The sequence below is a fragment of the Rattus norvegicus genome, chromosome 17 (assembly GCF_021556685.1).
Source record: "Rattus norvegicus strain SHRSP/BbbUtx chromosome 17, alternate assembly SHRSP_T2T, whole genome shotgun sequence".
NCBI classification, from domain to species: Eukaryota; Metazoa; Chordata; class Mammalia; order Rodentia; family Muridae; genus Rattus; species Rattus norvegicus.
Genome location: NC_141550.1, coordinates 57,449,325 through 57,471,862, shown reverse-complemented (window position 1 = coordinate 57,471,862; position 22,538 = coordinate 57,449,325). Strand labels below are relative to the sequence as shown.

Sequence of the window (22,538 nt, the reverse complement as noted above, 5' to 3'; positions counted from 1 at the left end):
TTGTTTTTATGGGGTTGCAAGCCCCTTCAACTCTTTCAATATTTCCTCTAATTCCTCCCAAGGGGGTCTTATTCTCAGTTCAGTGGTTTGCTGCTAGCATTGACCTCTGTATTGGACGTGCTCTGGATGTGTCTCACAGGAGAGATCTATATCCGGTCCCTTTCTGCATGCATTATTTAGCTTCATCAATCTTATCTAGTTTGGTGGCTGTATATATATGGGCCACATGTGGGGCAGGCTCTGAATGGCCATTCCTTGAGTCGCTGCTCTAAACTTTGCTTCCATATCGCCTCCTATGAATATTTTTCCCCTTTTTAAGGAGTGGGAGCATCTGCATTTTGGTCATCCTTCTTGAGCTTCCTGTGGTCTGTAGATTGCATCTTGGGTAGTTTGAGCTTTTTGGCTAATATCCACTTATCAATGAGTGCATACCAAGTGTGATTTTCTGTGATTGAGTAGCCTCACTCAGAATGATGTTTTCTAGCTCATTCCATTTGCCTATGAATTTCACGAAGTCATTGTTTTTGATAGCTGAGTAATACTCCATTGTGTAGATGTACCACATTTTTTTAATCCATTCCTCTGTTGAAGGGGACCTGGGTTCTTTCCAGCTTCTGGCTATTTTAAATAAGACTGCTGTGAACATAGTGGAGCATGTGTCTTTGTTTTATGTTGGAGCATCTTTTGGGTATATGCCTAAGAGAGGTATAGCTGGGTCCTCAGATAGTTCAATGTCCAATTTTCTGAGGAACCTCCAGACTGATTTCCAGAATGGTTGTACCAGTTTGCAATCCCAGCAAAAATGGAGGAGTGTTCCTCTTTCTCCACATCCTTGACAGCGTGTGCTGTCACATGATTTTTTTATCTTAGCCATTCTGACTGGTATGATGTGGAATCTCAGGGTTGTTTTGATTTGCATTTCCCTGATGACTAAGGGGGTTGAACATTTCTTTAGGTGCTTTTTGGCCATTCGATAATCCTCAGCTGAGAATGTTTTGTTTAGGTCTATACCCCATTTTTTAATAGGATTATTTGGCTCTCTGGAGTCTAACTTCTTGAGTTCTTTGTATATTTTGGATATAAGCCCTCTCTCAGTTGTAGGATTGGTAAAGATCTTTTTGCAATCTGTTGGTTGCTGTTTTGTCCTAACCACAGTGTCTTTTGCTTTACAAAAGCTTTGCAATTTTATGAGGTCCCATTTGTCGATTCTAGATCTTAGAGCATAAGCCATTGGTGTTTTGTTCAGGAAATTTTTTCCTAGTGCCCATGTGTCTTCTCCACTTTTTCTTCTTTTAGTTTGAGTGTATCTGGTTTGATGTGAAGGTCCTTGATCCACTTGGACTTAAGCTTTGTACAGGGTGATAAGAATGGATTGATTTGCATTCTTCTACATGTTGATCTCCAGCTGAACCATTTGTTGAAAATGCTGTCTTTCTTCCATTGGATGGTTTTAGCTCCTTTGTCAAAGATCAAGTGGCTATAGGTGTGTGGGTTCCTTTCTGGGTCTTCAATTCTGTTCCACTGATCTATCTGCCTGTCTCTGTACCAATACCATACAGTTTTTATCACTATTGCTCTGTAATACTGCTTGAAGTCAGGGATGGTGATTCCCCCAGAAGTTCTTTTATTGTTGAGTATAGTTTTTGTTATCCTGGTTTTTTTGTTATTCCAAAGAATTTGCAAATTTCTCTTTCTATCTCTATAATGAATTGAGTAGGAATTTTGATGGGGATTGCATTGAATCTGTAGATTGATTTTGGCAAAATGGCCATCTTTACTATATTAATTCTGCCAATCCATGAGCATGGAAGATCTTTCCATTTTCTGAGATCTTCCTCAGTTTCTTTCTTCAGAGATTTGAAGTTCTTGTCATACAGATCTTTCACTTGCTTGGTTAAAGTCACACCAAAATATTTTATGTTATTTGGGATTATTGTGAAGGGTGTCATTTCCTTAAATTCTTTCTCAGCCTGTTTATCCTTTGAGTAGGGGAAGGCTACTGATTTATTTGAGTTAATTTTATACCCTGACACTTTGCTGAAGTTGTTTATCAGGTTAAGTAGTTCTCTGGTGGAACTTTTGGGGTCACTTAAATATACTATCATATCATCTGCAAATAGTCATATTTTGATTTATTCCCTTCCAATTTGTATCCCTTTGACCTCTTTTCACTGATTGCTCTGGCTAGGACTTCGAGTACTATATTGAATAAGTAGGGAAAGAGTGGGCAGCCTTGTCTAGTCCCTGATTATAGTGGAATTGCTTCAAGTTTCTTTCCATATAGTTTGATGTTAGCTACCGGTTTGCTGTATATGGCTTTTACTATGTTTAGGTATAGGCCTTGAATTCCTGATCTTTCCAGGACTTTTATCATAAAGGGGTGTTGAATTTTGTCAAATGCTTTCTCAGCATCTAATGAAATGACCATGTGGTTCTTATCTTTGAGGTTGTTTATATAGTGGATTACACTGATGGATTTTCGTATATTAAACCATCCCTGCATCCCTGGGATGAAGCCTACTTGATCATGATGGATGATCATTTTGGTGTGTTTTTGGATTCGGTTTGTAAGAATTTTATTGAGTATTTTTGCATCAAGATTCTTAAGGGAAATTGGTGTGAAGTTCTCTTTCTTTGTTGGGTCTTTGTGTGGTTTTGGTATAAGAATAATTGTGGCTTCATAGAAGGAATTTGTTAGTGCTCCGTCTGTTTCAATTTTGTGGAATAATTTGGACAGTATTGGTTTGAAGTCTTTTATGAAAGTCTGATAGAATTCTGCACTGAACCCATCTGGACCTGGGCTCTTTTTGGTTGGGAGACTTTTAATAACAGCTTCTATTTCTTTAGGAGCTATGGCGTTGTTTAGATGATTTATTTGTTCCTGATTTTACTTTAGTACCTCGTATCTATCTAGAAAATTGTCCATTTCTTCCAGATTTTCCTGTTTTATTGAATATAGGCTTTTTTAGTAGTATCAGATGATTTTTTGAATTTCTTCAGATTCTGTTTTTATGTCTCCCTTTTCATTTCTGATTTTGTTAATTTGGACACACTCTCTGTGACCTCTGGTTAGTCTGGCTAAGGGTTTATCTATCTTTCTGATTTTCTCAAAGAACCCGCTTTTGGTTCTGTTGATTCTTTGTACAGTCCTTTTTGTTTCTACTTGGTTGATTGCAGCTCTGAATTTGATTATTTCCTTCTTTCTACTCCTCTTGTGTTTATTTATTTCTTTTTGTTCTAGAGCTTTAAGGTTTGCTGTCAAGCTGCTGACATAAGCGCTCTCCTGTTTCTTTCGACAGGCACTCAGAGTTATGAGTTTTCCTCTTAGCACAGCTTTCATTGTGTCCCATAAGTTTGGGAATGTTGTATCTTCATTTTGCTTAAATTCGAAGAAGTTTTTGATTTCTTTCTTTATTTCTTCCTTGACCAAGTTGTCATTGAGTAGAGCATTGTTCTTCTTCCATGTATATGTGGACTTTCTATAATTATTTTTGTTATTGAAGACCAGTCTTAGTGCATGGTGATCCGATATGATGCATGGGATTATTTCTGTCTTTCTGTATCTGTTGAGGCCTGTTTTGTGACTGATTATATCGTCAGTTTTTTGAGGTGCTGAGAAGAAGGTATATCCTTTTGATTTGCATGGAATGTTCTATAAATATCTGTTAAATCCAATTGGTTCATAACTTCTGTTAGTTTCTCTACGTCTCTGTTTAATTTCTGTTTTCATGATCTTTCCAGTAATGAGAGTGGCGTGTTGAAATCTCCTACTATTATCATGTGAGGTGCAGTGTGTGCTTTGAGCTTTAGTAAGGTTTCTTTTATGAATGTAGGTGCCCTTGCATTTGGAGGATAGATATTTAGGATTGAGAGTTCATCTTGGTGGATTTTTCCTTCGATGAATATGAAGTGTCCTTCCTTATCTTTTTTAATGACTCTTGGTTGGAAGCCAATTTTATTTGATACTAGAATGGCAACTCCAGTTTGTTTCTTTGGGCCATTTGCTTGGAAAGTTTTTTTTCCAGCCATTTACTCTGAGGTAGTTTCTGTCTTTGTCTATGAGGTGTGTTTCCTGCATGCAGCAAAATGCTGGGTCCTCTTTCTGTATCCAGTTTGTTAGTCTATGTCTTTTTATTGGGAAATTGAGTCCAGTGATGTTGAGAGATATTAAGGAATAGTGATCGTCGCTTCCTGTTATTTTTGTTGTTAGAGGTAGAATTATGCTTGTTTGTTTCTCTTTTGGTTTCATTACACGGAAATTACTTTCTTGCTTTCTTTCTTTTTTTTTTTTTTTTTTTTTTTTTTTCTTTTTTCTTTTTTTCGGAGCTGGGGACCGAACCCAGGGCCTTGGGCTTGCTAGGCAAGCGCTCTACCACTGAGCTAAATCCCCAACTCCACTTTCTTGCTTTCTGTATGGTGTAGTTTCTTTCCTTGTGTTGGAGTTTTCCATCTATAATCCTTTGTAGGGCTGGATTTGTAGAAAGATATTGTGTAAATTTGGTTTTGTCATGGAATATTTGCTGGATATAGTAACCTGGTAAGTTTGCCTTTATATGTTACTTGACCTTTTTCCCCTACTGATTTTAATATTCTTTGTTTGTTTAGTATATTTGTTTTTTTTTGCCTATCATATGATGAGTGGAATTTCCTTTCTGGTCCAGTATACTTGGCATTGTGTAGGCTTCTTGTATGTTTATAGGCATCTCTTTCTTTAGGTTAGGGAAATTTTCTTCTATAATTTATTGAATATATTTCCTGGCCCCTTAAGTTGGGAGTCTTCACTCTCTTCTATCCCTATTATCCTTAGGTTTGATCTTCTCATTGTGTCCTGGATTTCCTGTATGTTTTGGGTTAGGAGCTTTTTGTGTTTTACATTATCTTTGACAGTTGTGTTGATGTTTTCTATGGTGTCTTCTGCCCCTGAGATCCTCTTTTCTATCTCTTGTATTCTATTGGTGATGCTTGTGTCTACAGCTCCTTGTCTCTTCCTTTGGTTTTCTGTATCTAGGGTTGTCTCCCTTTGTACTTTCCTTTTTGTTTCTATTTCCATTTTCAAGTCCTTCACATGTTTGATTGCGTTTTTCTGTAATTCTTTCAGTGATTTCTGTGTTTCTTCTCTAAGGGCTTCTACTTGTTTACTTGTGCTTTACTGCATTTGTCTAAGGGAGTTCTTTATGTCTTTTTTTTTTTTTTTTTTTTTTTTTTGTTCTTTTTTTCGGAGCTGGGGATCGAACCCAGGGCCTTGCGCTTCCTAGGCAAGCGCTCTACCACTGAGCTAAATCCCCAACCCCTCTTTATGTCTTTCTTAAAGTCCTCCATCATTATCAAAAAATTTGATTTCAAATCTAAATCTTGCTTTTCTGGTGTGTTTGGATATCCAGTATTTTCTTTGGTGGGAGAACTGGGCTCTAATGATGCCAAGTAGTCTTCATTTCTTTTGATTAGGTTCCTGCACTTTCCTCTAGCCATTGGGTTGTCTCTGGTGTTTGGTTGTCTTGCTGTTTCTGGGAGTGACTTGGCCCTGCTGTAGGCCTCTGTGTCAGCACTCCTGTAGAACTGTTTTCCTTCAGCCTTTCCTGAGAACAGGTGCTCTGCTCTCAGCTGTGGCGGCGCTCCTGGAGACTGTCTTCTAGCTTTATGCGGGCAGGAATCAAAGGATCCTGCCACTGATTGCTCGTGTAGGTCCTTGCACCCCATGGGCACAGTTGGCACTATGCGATTTTCTCTTGGGTCTGGACTATGGGCAGAGGGTATTCTCCTCTGACTTCTCAGGAGTATCCACACTTCTTAGATTCCAGTCTTGTGCCCCATGGGATTAGGGTGCAGGGAGCTGTTTGGTGGAATCAGTCTGGTCCTAGGCGCAAACCAGAACCACGGGTAGCGGTGGCTGTCTGTTCCTATATCCCTCTGTCCAGAGGCACTATGCAGTTTCCCCTTGTACCAGGGATGTGGGCCGAGGTGTGCAGAGGTGGCAGTCTGTCCTGCAGCCTCGGGATGTCTGCACTCCTGGGTGGTCTGCTGTCTTCCCCACAGGATTTGGGTGCCCCTAAATATTTTAAATTGCTCTGAACTTGATTTAAGTATTAGAGAAATTAGGTTTTCCCCTTATTTCAGAAAACTGTATATGAATTCATTATATAAGCCTACTGCTATATAATATTCTAAAGTTTGCTTTAAAATTTCTATAATATCTAACATTTATAGTACTATATAGAAAAATATATAGTTTAAAGAATAAGATTTGGACACTACCGTCTTAAGTAGGTAGTATTTAAAATAACTAGATGTGCCTCTTAGGAGTTCTCACCTAAATTTATTAATTATTACTTTTAAAATAGGATTTAATTGTTTATGCATATACTCCCAAAGAAGATACTGTTGGGCTGGAGAGATGATTCAGAGGTTAAGAGTGCTGGCTGTTCTTCCAGAGATCCTGTGTTCAATTCCCAGCAACTACTTGGTAGCTCATAACTATCTATAATGGGATCTGGTACCCTCTTCTGACATGCAGACATAATGATGCATACATAGTAAATAAATAAATAAATAAGCAAATAGATAAAAAGAAGATATCATTTAGTTTAAAAAGTAAATGCTGGCCAGTTAATGTAAGTCTCAGTTTGTGAGAAAGCGTAGGTGGAGGTTGTCTTCAGTGTCATTTGATCCAAGTGTGGTGCACACCTTTAATTCCAGTACTTGAGAGGCAAGGGCAGGCAGATTTCTCAAGAGTTCACAGCCAGATTGATCTATATAATGAGTTTCTATCCAGCTAGGGCTACCTAGAGAAACCTGTCTGAGTAGACTTTCTAGGTCATATTCTGATTTTAGAGCCTGCTTCTTTGAGAGCTTAGTCCGTGATTAAGTGAGTTCTTAGAAACCTTGGTGCTGACCATAGATAGAATACCTGCCATCAACACAGGGATGACCAGGGAAATATATGCAGTGGGAGTAATAGACTGCTGTCGTTTTTAACTCTGCATAGTTTATCTTCGGTGCTTTTCTTAAGTTGAGCAGGATGCTTTTGCTTTGTATTGCTAGTTGATAGAAGCACTAACATAAAAGACATGGAAAGGAGAGTTGGAGTTTCATTTGCACAGTCAAAAAAACAGGACATAGAAAGTATAAAAGACTTATTTAGGCTAATCTGGGCCTTCAGGGAATGTGCATTTAGTTTATAAACCATTGTAGTTTAGTGGCAGTTTAGTGATAGCTCTTAGTGTGACTTCCTTTGTAAAATCACTACTAGTCTCTTTTCTCTACACCTGCTACACTGTGACCTTCCTGGGAAAAATACAGAATCAGTGGGTGAGTGGGTGGGTGGGTGGGTGGATGGATGGATGGATGGATGGATGGATGGTAGATAGGTAGATGGATGGATGGTTGGATGGATGGATGGATGGTAGATAGGTACATGGATGGATGGATGGATGGATGGATGGTAGATAGGTAGATGGATGGATGGTTGGATGGATGGATGGATGGTAGATAGGTACATGGATGGATGGATGGATGGATGGATGGATGGTAGATAGGTAGATGGATGGATGGTTGGTAGATAGGTAGATGGGCAGAAAGTTATAGAATGCTTATTGACTGGAGTAGGTAGCTTGATGGTTAGGTAGAAAGATTTATGCAAACTGTAGTATAGGCTTTAGAATTTTATTTTTAAACTGAGGATTTCCTTATCTTGTTATTTCGTTAAAAATAATTCTCATTTAAAAATATTTATGTTATATGTATATGTGTTTTGCCTGCATGTATATATTTGTGCCATGTGCCTGGTGCCTGCACAGGTTAAAATATGGGTTGGATCCCTTGTAAGTGGAGTTGAGAGGTGGATGAGTTAGGATGTGTGTGTAGGAACCTGAGTCCTTTGCAAGACCAACCAACACTCTTTTGTTTTTGGTTCTTTTTTTCCGAGCTGGGGACCGAACCCAGGCTTCCTAGGCAAGCGCTCTACCACTGAGCTAAATCCCCAACCCCTCAACCAACACTCTTAATTGCTGTGCGTTCTCCACAGCCCTCCATGTTCTCATTTAGTGACAGCGCTTTCTGGCATTTTAAGAACAAGTAAGTATAGGAAAAGAGTAAATTTCTTTAGAAAATTTCTGCCTACTAGTTTTGTTCACTTGAAAAACTGTATTATTCTGTTTTCTACTGGTTTAACAGTGCCACAGCCTGGGTCAGACTCATAAAGGAGAGAGTTTTTATTTCTTGCAGTTGAGGCTCTCTGTGTTGAGGGCGATCACAATGGTGGTAACTTGTGAAATAGCTAACCTACGCGTGTGAGAGGTTCCCAGTTGCTATGGTTGTCATTAAGTGTCAGCTTCAGTTTTGAAGAAGATACTTAAATCATAGCACCTTGGATGGAAGTTTTTCTTTCTGTTTTTATTTGCTTATTTGAAGCAGACATAAACAACAGTCTTATTAGGCATGTTGCCCCCCCACCCCCACCCCTCTTATTTTTTAGCTTCCGAAAGCTCAGCTGAAGACAGTGAGCAGGAGGAGGAGAGGTGTGCTCAGGACCCAGAAAGCAGTAGCAAAGACGAATCAAAGGTGGAACATTCAGCCCACAGCAGAAGTGAGCTGATTTCAAAAGAGGAACTGAGTAGTCCATCTTTGCTAGAAGAAAACAAAGTCCACCCAGATTTGGTAATAGCCAAAACAGTGTCAAAATCTCCAGAAAGATTAAGAAAAGATGTGGAAGCAATATCAGAAGATACTGATTTTGAAGAGGAAGATGAAATCACAAAAAAGAGAAAGGATGTTAAAAAGGACACAACAGATAAGGCTTTAAAGCCACAAACAAAACGTGGGAAAAGACGGTATTGTAATACAGACGAATGTTTGCAGAGTGGATCCCCTGGCAAGAAGGAAGACAGAACCAAGAGCAAAGAGCCACTCTGCACAGGAAACAGTAGTAATAGCTCCTCAGATGAAGACGAAGAGGAAAAGTCCAAAGCAAAGATGACACCAACCAAGAAATATAATGGCTTAGAAGAAAAGAGAAAATCTTTGCGGACAACTAGTTTCTATTCAGGATTTTCAGAAGTAGCAGAAAAAAGGATAAAACTTTTAAATAACTCTGATGAAAGACTCCAGAACAACAGGGCTAAAGATAGAAAAGACGTCTGGTCAAGTATTCAGGGACAGTGGCCTAAGAAAACACTAAAGGAGCTTTTCTCGGACTCTGACACTGAGGCTGCAGCTTCTCCACCCCATGCTGCCCCAGATGAAGGGACAGTAGAGGAGTCACTGCAGACTGTGGCAGAAGAGGAGAGTTGCTCACCCAATATGGAGCTAGAGAAGCCACTACCTACCAGTGTTGACAGTAAGCCAGTGGAAGAAAAGCCCCTAGAAGTTAGTGACAGAAAAACAGAATTTCCGAGCAGTGGCAGTAATTCAGTGCTCAATACCCCACCTACCACACCGGAGTCGCCTTCTTCAGTCACTGTAACAGAAACTAGTCAGCAGCAGTCTTCTGTCACGGTGTCAGTGCCCCTGCCTCCAAACCAGGAAGAGGTCCGAAGCATCAAGAGTGAAACTGACAGCACAATTGAGGTGGACAGTGTTGTGGGGGAGCTCCAGGACCTCCAGTCAGAGGGGAATAGCTCACCAGCAGGCTTTAATGCAAGCGTGAGCTCCAGCAGTAGCAATCAGCCAGAACCAGAACACCCAGAAAAAGGTGAGGTGGAAAAGACCATGGTGACTATTTGTAGGATTTCCCCTTTTAATGTCTTGATGGTTTCAGTGTGTCTTTTATTGTGAGGTGGTTGAGCAGTGTGCTTGTATGGACAGTGAAAAAGGACAGTAGGAAGATAATTTAAATAATGATAATGAGATGGCTTTGAGAGCCTTTAATGTCTTTTTCTTGAACTGTCTATGATATTTCAAGTGGATTTTAGACCACATCTAGTTTGCACCTAGGCCCTGAGCTTAAAAACTGGTGAAATTCATTCTGTTCATTAGTTGACCATATCATATGAGCCACCTAGCTGTACTCCTGCAGCAAATGTACTTGCAATTGAAATGTGCAGCCACTCACAAACATTCTGATTTGCTGTGAGACTCCTTCCACCCTTAACCAAATATTGTAAATAGGGGTTTGGAGCAACTAGCTGTCCAGGCACTGCTTCCCTCAGACAACCGAATCAAACTTGATTTACAAGCCAAGCTTATTTGTGTGAGTTTGTAAAGGAATTTGATGCTTTCTTAGACCTATAACTTCCAAATTGAAGGACCAGTATGTGTGTCAATAATATTCTTGATTTTTTTTTTCCATGTAGTTTTTCAAAGTGGAGAATCAAACTAGTACTTAGTGAGAGTATGACTGTCTTCTCTGGCTATCACAGTTGTACTCTGCCATCATTTTTCTTATGAACCAGGTGTTTGAAATCAGTGCACTCTAAGCTGGCATTTGGTTTTGAAATGTGCACACCCTCTGTGAAGAACATTGGAGGTTGTTTTGAGTCCAACAGTGAGGGTCTTAGTTGACAATAAAGAGATATGGTAATCTATGCACGCTGTAATCCTAGCCTTTGGGTTGGGGAAGGAGGAGGCTCTAGAGTTCAAGGCCAGTCTTGGCTACAAAGTGAGTTCCTGTACAGGAGTGCTAGGTAGGGAGACCCTTTCTCAAAGAATAAAGGATACTCAGTAAATCTTTAGTGAAAACTGAAGTGGAGATGTTCAGGTCCAGCTGCTACTGGCATTATATCTATGAATCATGCTATGTCATGGAGTTAAATTACATAGTCATGAAAAAAGAGCGTATTTGGGCCTTCAACAATATTGTATTAAATTCTAGGTCTTGAGAGATTGTATCTTCTTTTTTGTCCTCAATACTGAAGAAAAATTAAAGTTATCCAGAAAGAGTTTGATATCTTCTCTACTGAGGCTCAGTCAGTGCTGCTCTTTTGGATATTAATCTTCATTAAATTAAAACTATGGGCTTTGGGCTGAAAAGATGGTTCCTTGGGTAAAGGCACTTGTCACAAAGCCTGATGACTCAGATGTAATGCCTAAAACGCATTTGGTTGAAAGAATGAGCCAGCTCACAAACGTCCTCTCACACACTCACATGTAAAGTTTTCTTTTTAAAGTGCTGTCGCTGGAGTGATGGCTTAGTGATTAAGAGTGCTTACTGCTTTTGCAGAGGACCAGAGTTCAGTTCCCAGCACCCACATCAAGTGGTTCACAAAATTCTATAACTCCAGTTCCAGGGGATTCAACATCATCTTCTGGCCTCCATGGGTGCCTACCCAAGCTCATCTCATACACACATATATATATATATATATATATATATATATATATATATATATACACACATATATATATATAAAATTATATATAAAATTTATATAAAATTAAATTTATTTAATTAAAATAAAATTTTAATTAAAATAAAAAATTTTAAAGGTATGGAACTTGAGGCTACCTGCTTTCTCAAATCAAAGGACTGTTCAGTTGTTTTTTTAAATTTATGCCACAATAAACTGTTAGACATCTACCATATGGCCTCATTTCAGTGTATTTATTTGGTAAAACATAACAAATTTCATCCAGTGAACACCCTATTACATTTCAGCCAAGCAAAGCCATATTTTGTAAACTGTAGATTAATTTCACCATTGATAACAGGAGCAACAAGAAATGTTTTTGGCGCTAAGCCTGGTGTTCTTTTACATGATGCGTATGTAATAAGTGGATATATCTCTTTAGTCTCTTTTTTTAAAGCTTATTCTTGCTAGTCTAAGAGATTATGTATAATTATATACAGAAGCATAACAAGGACTAAAGACACACAAGTAGTATATAGAAATGCTACAGTTGAGAGTAGTGATGGATTCATAAACTTGCAGCATCAGGGAATTTCTCATTGAAAATAAACACTTGAGCTAGTTTAAGAAAGGGTGATATGATGTTGGTTTATAGTACTCTTTGCAGGTCATTTCACACCAAAATGTTTTTTAGCCCATGTTGCTGAGTTTGTTAGTTATTTGCATGTTAATTAGCCAATGCCCTAAAAGTAAATTCACTTAAAACATTTATGAACATCTATCAAAAATATATCCAGTTAATATATTGTGATTGCAGCACTGGGGAGGAGGAGACATAAATCAAGAGTTCAAGGTAATCGTCAGCTACGTAGAGGTTAGAGACCAGTCTAAGCTATATGACATCCTGTCTTACTTGCACTCATATTATATCATTCAAAATAACATTACTTTGTTACCATTTCAACTTGTAACAGAACCTTAATACTTAGTTTTATTGGATCGTAACAAGTTTCAGCACTGTCCTATGTTTGAGTTACTAGACCCATAAACTGCAGTGCTATGCTGACAGCATTTCACTGGTGATTTTCCTTAGAAGAATGTACTTTGTCTTTCTGAAAGTTGCTCTTAATTTTTAAGGGCTAGCTGTCATTAATGACAGTTGTTAAAAGTTGGGAAATATCTCATGTGATAATTTACATAAATCTCATAGAAATATATAATTTGAGGAAACCCTTTTCTAAAATATTTTAGTAGTCAAGTAGGGAATGTCTGACTTTGTTTTGTATTGCTGGACTGGATATGTAGCTCAGTGGTAGAGCATTTGCCAAGCATCTCTGAAGTCCCAGACTCAATCCCCAGCCCTATTAAAGTAAAAGTGAGATTCTATTTTGTGTTTCTTATTACAGCCTGTACAGGTCAGAAAAGAGTGAAAGATACTCAGGGAGTAGGAAGTTCATCAAAAAAGCAGAAGAGAAGCCATAAAGCCACTGTGGTGAACAACAAAAAGAAGGGAAAAGGCAGTAAGTATAAAGTTTGCTTTGGAGCTTCAAGATCTGAAAATAATAGCTGACCTCCCCCAAAGGTTATTTGGTTATGGGATAATTCTACATTTTTTTCTTATAACCTTAAAAAAAAAAATCACAGGCTGGACAATTGGTGCACGCCTATAATGCCATTGTTGAGGCGGTAGAGGCTGAGGAATCAGGAGTTCATGATCATTCTCTGGGCTACATAGCCAATTCAAAGTCAGCCTGGACTATATGTGACCCTGCCACAAACGACAGCCAAAAGTTACACAGGAGTTTTCTGATCCTGGGTAAAGTCTAGGATTGAGCATTGGTTACTGGTGAGTGGTCGTGTAGATATCATGACCCAGTTACCTTCATGTTCACAGTGTCTACGTGTATTATGTGTATTTTTGTTATAATGAAGTGGATTGCTTCATATTTCTTCAGAACAGCAGGCAAAGATCGTGTCTTAGGCACAGTTCCAGTCTGTGAAATAACGTTTCTGTCTCCAAACCGTGCTACTTGAGGGCAGTCGCCTGTCTTAAGACTGGCAGGGACTGTTCATTGGCCTGCAGAGACTGTAATGCTTTGCTTCTGAGGGCTGTGCATTTGATAGTTTACTTACTTATTTATTTATTTACTTACTTACTTTTTATTATTTTGTAGCCAAAATAAGAAGTGGAAAATATGTAAAGAATTTTTTTTCAGGTGCCCCACACTGACCCCTGCTGCTCTTCCGAGACTCCTGCCACCTCCACTGCCTGACCTTTGCTAGCAGCGGCCTTGGCTGCACTGCAGTGCAGAAAAGGGTTACGCGGTCAGCTCCCCGAGCTTCTGCTGAGCCCATATGACTTCCAGGCGGTGAATATGGCATCCTTCGGGGCCCCGGGTGGCTGTGCTCAGCAAGGCCGCGTCAGGCAGGCTGAGGCAGGCCACAGCACATAAAGGGGCCAAGCCTTGGGTGGCTTAGTTAGGAGTTGCTATGGTTTCAGAGCGGCAGTGGGGACAGGGAAGGAGTCATTAAGATGTGTGTTTAGGAGAGGCAGACATTGTTTACTCTCAGGGGAGGTGGTGTACCTTTCCAGTTTTGATCACTTTTAATACTTTCAGAGTCCCCACTTGGGCACTGCTAAAGAGTAACTCATGAATGTATGCCAAATTGATTCTAGATTACTTGGTATAAATATCAGAATAGTTAAAATATGTTTTTCTTACACTGTAAAGCTTTTTGCCTTTAAGATGTTACCATTTTAATGTCATTTCCAGAAAGGCTTATCTTCAAAGAGTCAATAAGTAAGTTTGTCTAGAGGAGTTCATGGTAGTGTCCCACTTTGATTATCTGGCTTCCATCCTGGTAAATCAGATACATTAACCATTCTCTGACCATTCTTAGTGTAATCTCTACAACAGAATCTATCACAGTACTTTGTATTCAGAAAGAGGACATGTACAACTAAACAAATCCTATTCCCGTTACAAGGCAATGGTCAGGTATAAGTTCATCCATTCTAGGACTGAAGCTTAACTAGCAAATTCTTGATAAACTTCAGAGTATGTTGATCTCAGAGTTGGTGATGACTTAGGAAACAAGCCATTGGGTATAAGGAGGTTAAGGATTTATTACCTGGATCAGTGGTGGTGATATTGTGGCAGTGGAATTGGTACCTGTTGCTGTGTATTAGAGTGGCTGTGTACTAGAATGAAGAAGTTCCTACAAGGAATTCTTTATTCCAACAGAATAAAATGCTCTTTAGCTAGGAAAGAGCCTGTGACTGAGTAAAGCATCTGTGGTATGGATACATGGGTACATCGGGTACTGGCTCACTGTTCTTCATAGTAAAGCTAGCAGAATGGAAAATCAGCACCACAAGTTCATACCTATTGGCAATATAGGTGGGATGACTTTGGCATTTATTTCCTTTGGCTGAGATATGTCTGCATATGCATGTGATTTTTCTAGGTTTTATTTTTCCAGTGCTGAGGGCTGAACCCAGGGACTTGGGCTTGCTAGGCAAGCATTACACAACTGAGCTAAATCTTCAACACTGATTTTCTAGGTTTTCTAGGTAGATTGTTTACTGTAGTAGAAAATTCAAGTGGTACATTTAGAGTTATCTTCCTAAGATGATGATAGTTTGACCAACTTTTGTTTATTGATGGTTTCTTTCTCTTTCAGCAAACAGTAGTGACAGTGAAGATCTTTCAGCTGGTGAAAGTGTGACTAAGACTCAGGCAATCAAGTCAGTCCCCACTGGAATGAAGACCCACAATAGCAAGTCTCCTGCAAGAATACAGTCTCCAGGAAAATGTGGCAAGAATGGAGATAAAGATCCTGATCTCAAGGAGCCCAGTAACCGGCTTCCCAAGGTTTACAAGTGGAGTTTTCAGATGTGTAAGTGACATACGTGGTTTAGGATTTAGGAATTTTGTCTTAGTTACTCCTGATGCCAGTGCTTGGAAAAAGAAACTACACTGAGCCTGAGAGACCTGACAGTGGCATAGTATAGACCTTACTAGGATCCTGATTAGATTGAACAAATTGCTAAAAGAAAATATTAAGACAGCTGACCATCACCGAGTACATGTAAGATTGAGAATTTGCTTGGAGACAGTATACAGGTGCTAGATGACTTACTGGTTAAGAATATATTTTTCCAGGGCTGGGGATTTAGCTCAGTGGTAGAGCACTTACCTAGGAAGCGCAAGGCCCTGGGTTCGGTCCCCAGCTCCGAAAAAAAGAACCAAAAAAAAAAAAAAAAGAATATATTTTTCCAAAGGAGGGCAGTTCAAATCCCAGCACCCATGTCAGGCATCTCACAGTTGTAACTCAGGGGCTTTGAAACCGTGGTCCTCTGAACCTGAACTCAGGAACATAGACTACACATACACAATTAAAAATAATACAAATCTTTTTCTTTCTTTTTTTTTTTTTTTAAAGAAAAAAAATAGTATGGAAGCTAGGCATGGGTGCACCTACCTGTAATCTCAGGGCTCAGGAGTCTGAGACTGGAGGATTGAGAGTTTGAGACTACCTTGGGTTACAGAATAACCCTGTCTCCCTTCCCTCCCAAAATATAATTTTAACCTTTTGGTGTCTTTGCATCATATTTATAAATATACTTTTCCTTTTTGAGACAAGATCTTGCTAGATAACCTGTCTGACTGAGTACTCAATGTGTAGATAAGGTTGCCTTCAAACTCAATCCTTGTTGCCTGAGGCCTAGAGTCTCAAGCCTGCCACTATAACTGGGTTGGTGTTGTTGTTGTTGGTTTTTTTTTTTTTAAAGACACAGTCTGGTTATGTAGCCTTGGCTGGTCTGGAACTGACTATGTAGGCTAGGCTGACCTGGAACTCATAGACATCCCCCTTCCTCTGTCTTCAAGTGTTGGGATTAAAGGTTTACACCAGGTTTGGCCAGGCTCCATTGGCTATTTTTAACTCATACACTATGGCAGTGTTGTGTATGACTAGAAAACTGATCAGAGCTGGGGATACTGGCATTCAGAAGGCAGAGACAGCAAGAGTGGTCAGCCGCGTCAGCTTGGGCTGCATAACAAGACCCTGTTTACCCAAAAGACGATTTTTAGCATGATGAATACATTATAAGGCCTTTGGTTTGTTCATTCAGCAAATTCTGTGCTATGCATTTCATTTGTGTCTGGTTATTGTAGTCAAAGGGCAGGGACTAGAGGAATTGAGAAGTCAAATATTTTGATGTCTTTGTTTCTTTGTGTGGTTTAACTGGTATAACAGGTGTGCACCAACACACATGGGAAATTGTTTCTTGTAGTTTATCTGTCTTAGACCTTATGCTAAAACTGTATTGTTTTTTTTTTTTTTCATTTTTATTAACTTATTCTCAAAATACATATTAATGAAGCTTTCAAATTGACAGCGGACCTGGAAAATATGACAAGTGCTGAACGTATCTCAATTCTTCAAGAAAAATTGCAAGAAATCAGAAAACATTATCTCTCATTAAAATCCGAAGTAGCATCCATTGATAGGAGGAGAAAACGTTTAAAGAAGAAAGAGAGAGAAAGTAAGTACTTTTTCCTTAAACATAAGTCAGTTTATTACACAGCCTCATCTGTTACGGCATCACAGTGCCCACTGACAGAGTATATATACCCTTAGTATAAAGGAGAATAGGGGTGTTAGGGCCTTCACTGAGTGACAAGTGGCTATAGACCTAGCATTAGGGAGGCAGGGACAGCAAGAGTGGGAGGCCAGGTCAGTTCCAGCTACATAGTAAGATTGTCAAAAAAAAAGTTTAGCATAATGCACAGATCATACGATCTTTTGATTTGTGCATGCTCATTCAACAGATTCTATGTTTGCATTTTTGTGTCTGGTATTATTGTAATGACTTCGTTTTAAAGAATACTTTGACAGATAACCACACATCTAATGGGCACAGTATGGTCTTTCAGTACATCCATACTTGGGGAGTGATTAGGACTTTTAGGTTGTCTATCTTCTCTTTGTTATAACAGCATTCAAAGTCCCATCTTGCAGGTATTCTGAATTAAATAGTATTATTGACTGCCATCACACTAAAAGATATTGCTCCCATCTGGTCCTGATGTTGTGTCCTGATGAGGCATGAATTTCCGTTCCTCTCTACTTTCCTAGGCACTGTAAATGCTGTCCTTTCTACATAATGTAGTAGTGTTGCTTATAATTTTTGAGGGACCTCCATGTTGTTTTCTGTGGTGGTAATAGTTGACATTCCTTCTAACAGTATGACTTGTAATTATTTCCCATTGGTAGTTTTGGTGCATGACTCAGTTCACACCAGAAGTCCCTGACAGATGTCCTTGAGATAGAATTCCTTAAATGTGACCTTGTTGGCTTTTGAGCTTGATAGCTGTTCTCTATGTAGCAGCTTTTCTAGCTGCCATCCCACATGCCAGTGGCACAGCATGTTAATGCTTCTAGACACTGTCAGGTATGCATAGGATGAAGGAGTGGTAGAATGACCCCAAATTAGGTAGGAACCACTGCTCTGAAGTGAGAGTATACTTGGTTCTTTTCCACACCAGAATGAAAACCATTGTGGTGTGAAAGTAGTAGAGATTTGAGTCAGGTAAACAGAGGGCAAGACATGTGGGACTGTGTAGGATAGAGTGAGGGGTTGCAGTTTTATTCTGAGGAGAGAGAGTGCTGTTAGAAGCGTTTACACAGGGAAATGACATGCTGGGTGGCACATAGACTAGGAGCAGCAATGGAAGCAGGGAGTGAGGGAAGCCTGCTCCATTAGTTCATAGTATTGAAGCCATGCGCAATCAAGATGGGAATCAGTTAATGTTGAATTAGCAACATTGCTGATGGAAAATATTTAATTGCATATTCAAGCCAATGAAAATAAAGCAGACATTAAGTTTTTGTATTCGTATCTAGGTGTGGTGGCACACACTTGTAATTCCAACACTTGGAAGGTAAAATAAAATCAGGAGAAATACCATCTTTGGCTAAATGGTGGATTTGGGGCTAGCCTGTGTTGCTTAAGACCCTGTCTTAAATAAAATTGTATTTGTTATGTACAAAATATTACATTGTTGGTAACAACAAAAGCTTAGAAATTAAAGAAGTTCTCATTCATAAATATAGTATACTACTATTTAACTTTGAGAAGAAAAGGCAATAGAGCTGATGTGGATGATCTTGCACTATGGTGCTGGCCCATACTGCAGCCCTCAAGAAGCAGGGGCAGGACAGTGTTTGCAAAAGTTCAAGGTCAGGTTAGTCAGGGCTATATAGTGAGACCCTGTCTCATAGCCTAAATCAAAGTAAAAGCAAGAGAGTGTACACTGTATGACACTGCACAATATTTACTCTTTCCTTCCACCTGTGTTTGTGTGTTTGCTTGTGCGTGGAGGCCACAGACAACCTCAGATACCTTATTTTTAAGACAGCACCTTTCATTTGCCTGGACCTTGCTCATAGGCTAAACTGGCTGGCCACCAGGCCCTACTTTTTTATATAGGTTCTAGAGATGGAACTGGGTCTCTACAGTCATTCCAGTGACTGGGCTTCTTCCCCAGCTCCTCCCTGTGTTTTAATAAGTGCTGTTAAATTAGGAAGTATAAGTTCCCATTTCGAGATTCTAGGATGAAATTCTTTTAGAACATGAGTTGTAGATGTTGTCTCTAGAGACATGGTGACTATTTGAGGACCACTATAGTCTCTACAGAAACTGTTTGGCTCTGGTAGTCCAGAGTCTCTGAAATGCAGAAATAAGTGTGTGGTTATGGATCATTGCAACCGTCTTTATCAAAGATTAGGCCTTACAGTAATACTTTCATCCAAAGTTTTAAACATTGGACAACTAGGGACAGGAAGGGGAGCATTTGGGCAAATAGAGCTCTGGTAACAAATTTGCTTCTCCAACTTACTCCCATGTATGGGACAAAAACTTTCTTTTACATTTTGTGTGTGTGTGTGTGTGTGTGTGTGTGTGTGTGTGTGTGTGTACACGTACGTATGTATGTAGGTACGTACACATACATATGTGCATCTCTACCACAATGTACATCTAGAGGTCAGAGGACAACTTTTGGAGGTGAGTTCTTTCTTTCCACCTTGTGGATCTCAGATATACATTCAGACTGGACAGGCTTGGTGGCAGGTGCCTTTATCCATAGAGCTGTCTCACTGGGTCTTTACTTCCTTCTTATTTGTGTATGTAGGTATTATCTTAAAACATTCCATTCCGTGTGTTGATATAATGATTCTGTTGAGGAAAACAGTATATTATAAACACTGGGAGGTCGTACAGATGGTTAGCTTTTCACCTGAACCACCCATTCTGTTTAAACTTGGAAACAAAATCATTTATTGTCTGAGTGCAGTGTGCACAAGAAGAAACATCATGGAGTCATTTCTTCTCTTCCACCTTGTAGCTTCTGGGAGTTCAGCTCAGGTTGTTAGGCTACAGAGGCAAGCAGTGTATACCTGTAAGCTGTCTCTGAGGTCTCAAAGTTTATTGGAGAAGTGGTACAGAAATGTGGTATTAGAAAAGTAGCAGAAATGACAGACATTTTTCCTGTTTTCATTCAAAACTGGGTGGGTATTTAGTGAACAAAGTTATTCTTTAATTTTGTATTCTACAGTGTGGATACACAATTCCTTTCCTCCCTCTTTCCTTTCCACCTTGCTTCTTTTTTCTTTGGCAGGGCTAGGAACAGAACTAATGGCCTTGTAGTCCAAGCAAGTACATTGTCACTGAGCTCTAAATACTGTACCATCTGCGTTCTACAGATGGGCAACAGTCTGCTGCTTAGATACACGGACTTTCCCCTTCTTTACACTATGGTACTTTGAGCAGGGATGGCTCCTAAACGCTGAATTTGGAGAACACAAAAGAAGTTTAGGCTGAAGATGAGCTTTTGCTTCTTCCCAGTGTAGCCTGCCTTGTAGCCTCACATGTGTTCTTCCTTTTCCTCAGGTGCTGCTACATCTTCCTCCTCCTCCTCTCCCTCATCCAGCTCCATAACAGCTGCTGTTATGTTGACACTAGCTGAGCCGTCAATGTCCAGTGCATCACAGAATGGAATGTCAGTTGAGTGCAGGTGACAGCAGGACTTGCTAGAGCACTTTGCACTTAATGGCTGTTGAGGGCCACATCTTTTTTTATACTGCACAGTGGCACACAAACACACAAAATCAGACAAGCACTATTTTATATTTAAAAATTATTTCTTGACAAGCTGACTTGGCACTTAAGTGCACTTTTTTTATGAAGAAAAAGTACAACGAACTGCTTTTCCTCAAGCAATAATTGTTTCCAACTTGTCTGGGAATTGCGTGTCTGGTAACTCGAAGGCCTTCCACTGTGGCAGAGGAGGCTTTTCACTGCCTGTGAAGATGATGCAGTAGGTGGAGAAAAGGTGGGCCAGAACATGTGAGATGACTTACTGTATATGTATTCCCTTGTATTTTGTTAAAGCTGGAACATTTGATATTTTTCCATTCATTTATTAAAAATATGAACCTATTTTCATTTGTACAAGCTAATTGTTTTTTAAAGCAAGTCACCTTATGGTGACTTTAATTGTATAAGTCAAGCACATGTAACAAATTCAAAACCTGCAGTTAACAGGATATTATTAGATTTCATCCTGGTAACCAAATATTGAAGATTCTCTTTAAAAATGACTGAACATGTTTACAGGTTTGAATTAGGCTAAAAGGTATGTGGTGGCTTTTCACACCCCTTAAATTGAAATGGGACTACTGTACTTTGCCATTTTTCTATAAATCAGTATTTTTTTTTAATTTTGATATAATACATTGTGTGAAAAAAGAAAATGGCTAATAAACTGTATTAAATCTTAAACAATGTATAAAGATTGTACTTAGCCAGTTCAAAGTGTATATTTATTCATAATGAATTATAACAGTTATATTTTTGTGTTTTCTTGTAAATGTTTCTTTTCCCTTAAATGCAGATAATTCATTTGTATTGCTTATTTTATTATGAGCTTACAACAAAAAGAATTCAGGAACAAACTGTTAGAATGGTTCAAGGCTGTTTCTATGACCTGCCTCACAAAGATGATTGTTATTTTACGTATACGTAGCTAATTGGGTAGTAGGCCTATACAATTAAATGCCTTGTATAAACTGCAAAATGAACGCCAAGCTGTTTTCACTTGTATTGACTTTATGTTGTGTGATTCCAATCTCTGTTTGGCACTTGTATTTAATTCCCCACCTTTGTAATACATTTGTATATTGCGGATGTGTTCATTGAAGCTATTTAAAACCTGGCGCTGTTAAATACACAGTACTTCACTGTACAGACTGTTTTACTGTTTTAATTGTGGTTCTGTGTGCTTTTCTTTTCTTTTCTTTCTTTTTTTCTTCCTTTTTTTTTTTTTTTGAATGAGGCTGGCATGTTTTATTTGTTTTCTGGCAATACATGTGAGAATTTTGAAGCGTTTTGTTGTGGATGCTAACGTGTCAGAATCCTTAATCCTTTACATTGAACCTTTCTAAGAAAAGCATTTTCAGTCTTGTAATGTGTGCTTACAGTAACTAATTTTGTTGAAAAATGGTTTCAAGTTACTCAAATTTGTACAGACTGTAAAGATTTGTTGACAGCAAAATGTTGAAGAAAAACTAATAGAATAAAACTATAAAGTATATATTAGGATCTGCAAACATGATGAATTATGTAATATATTGTACAAATGTAAGCAGAAGCTCTGAAATAAAATGCCATAGTTTGTGAATCCTTGATTTTGTTTGTAGCAGGTTAAGTAATTTTAGTTCACCTTGTATGTGATGACTGCTGAGAATATGTACATGCTGCAGCCTGCATTATCACAAGGACACATCAGTGTCCCAAAGGCAGTGCTCTGCTTTTAAACCTTAAAGCCCCTTCACAGCTGGTTGTACAGCATGGAGTTAGTGTGCCCCAGGCCCTTGGCTTCAGTTCCCAACACTACACCAAATCAAACCTGTCCAAAAAAAAAAAAAAAAACAAACCTTAAGTAAATTGTTTTTTTTTTTAAGGTTGTTATTATCTTTCTCTACATTACTTTGCTAGAGTGTAAATACAAATCTTTTTGTTACGATTTGGGGGGTTGTCCAAAGAAGGAAATAATTAAGTACAACTTTAAAACTGTATTTGGGGGCTAGCAAGATGCTCAGAGGTAAGCACTGATGACCAACCTTGGTTTGTGAATCCCTGGAACCCCAATAGTAGAAGGAAGACTGTCCTCTGCATTCACACACAGAGAA

The 22,538-nt window shown here is 39.0% G+C and overlaps 1 protein-coding gene across 12 annotated transcripts in view; it reads left to right on the top strand.

The window, feature by feature from the left end:
* Arid4b (AT-rich interaction domain 4B) overlaps window positions 1–22,034 on the top strand; it is a 124,638-nt gene extending 102,604 nt beyond the window's left edge. For 5 of the 12 annotated variants that reach the window (XM_087591605.1, XM_087591603.1, XM_087591602.1 and 2 more), the window contains 5 exons: window positions 8,471–9,685; window positions 12,686–12,799; window positions 14,964–15,179; window positions 16,669–16,830; window positions 20,239–22,027. In XM_087591605.1, the coding sequence (XP_087447731.1) occupies window positions 8,471–9,685; window positions 12,686–12,799; window positions 14,964–15,179; window positions 16,669–16,830; window positions 20,239–20,366 (1,835 nt within the window). In that variant the 3' untranslated portion in view covers window positions 20,367–22,027. 12 annotated transcript variants of the gene reach the window in all.
* Window positions 22,035–22,538: the final 504 nt, after the last annotated feature.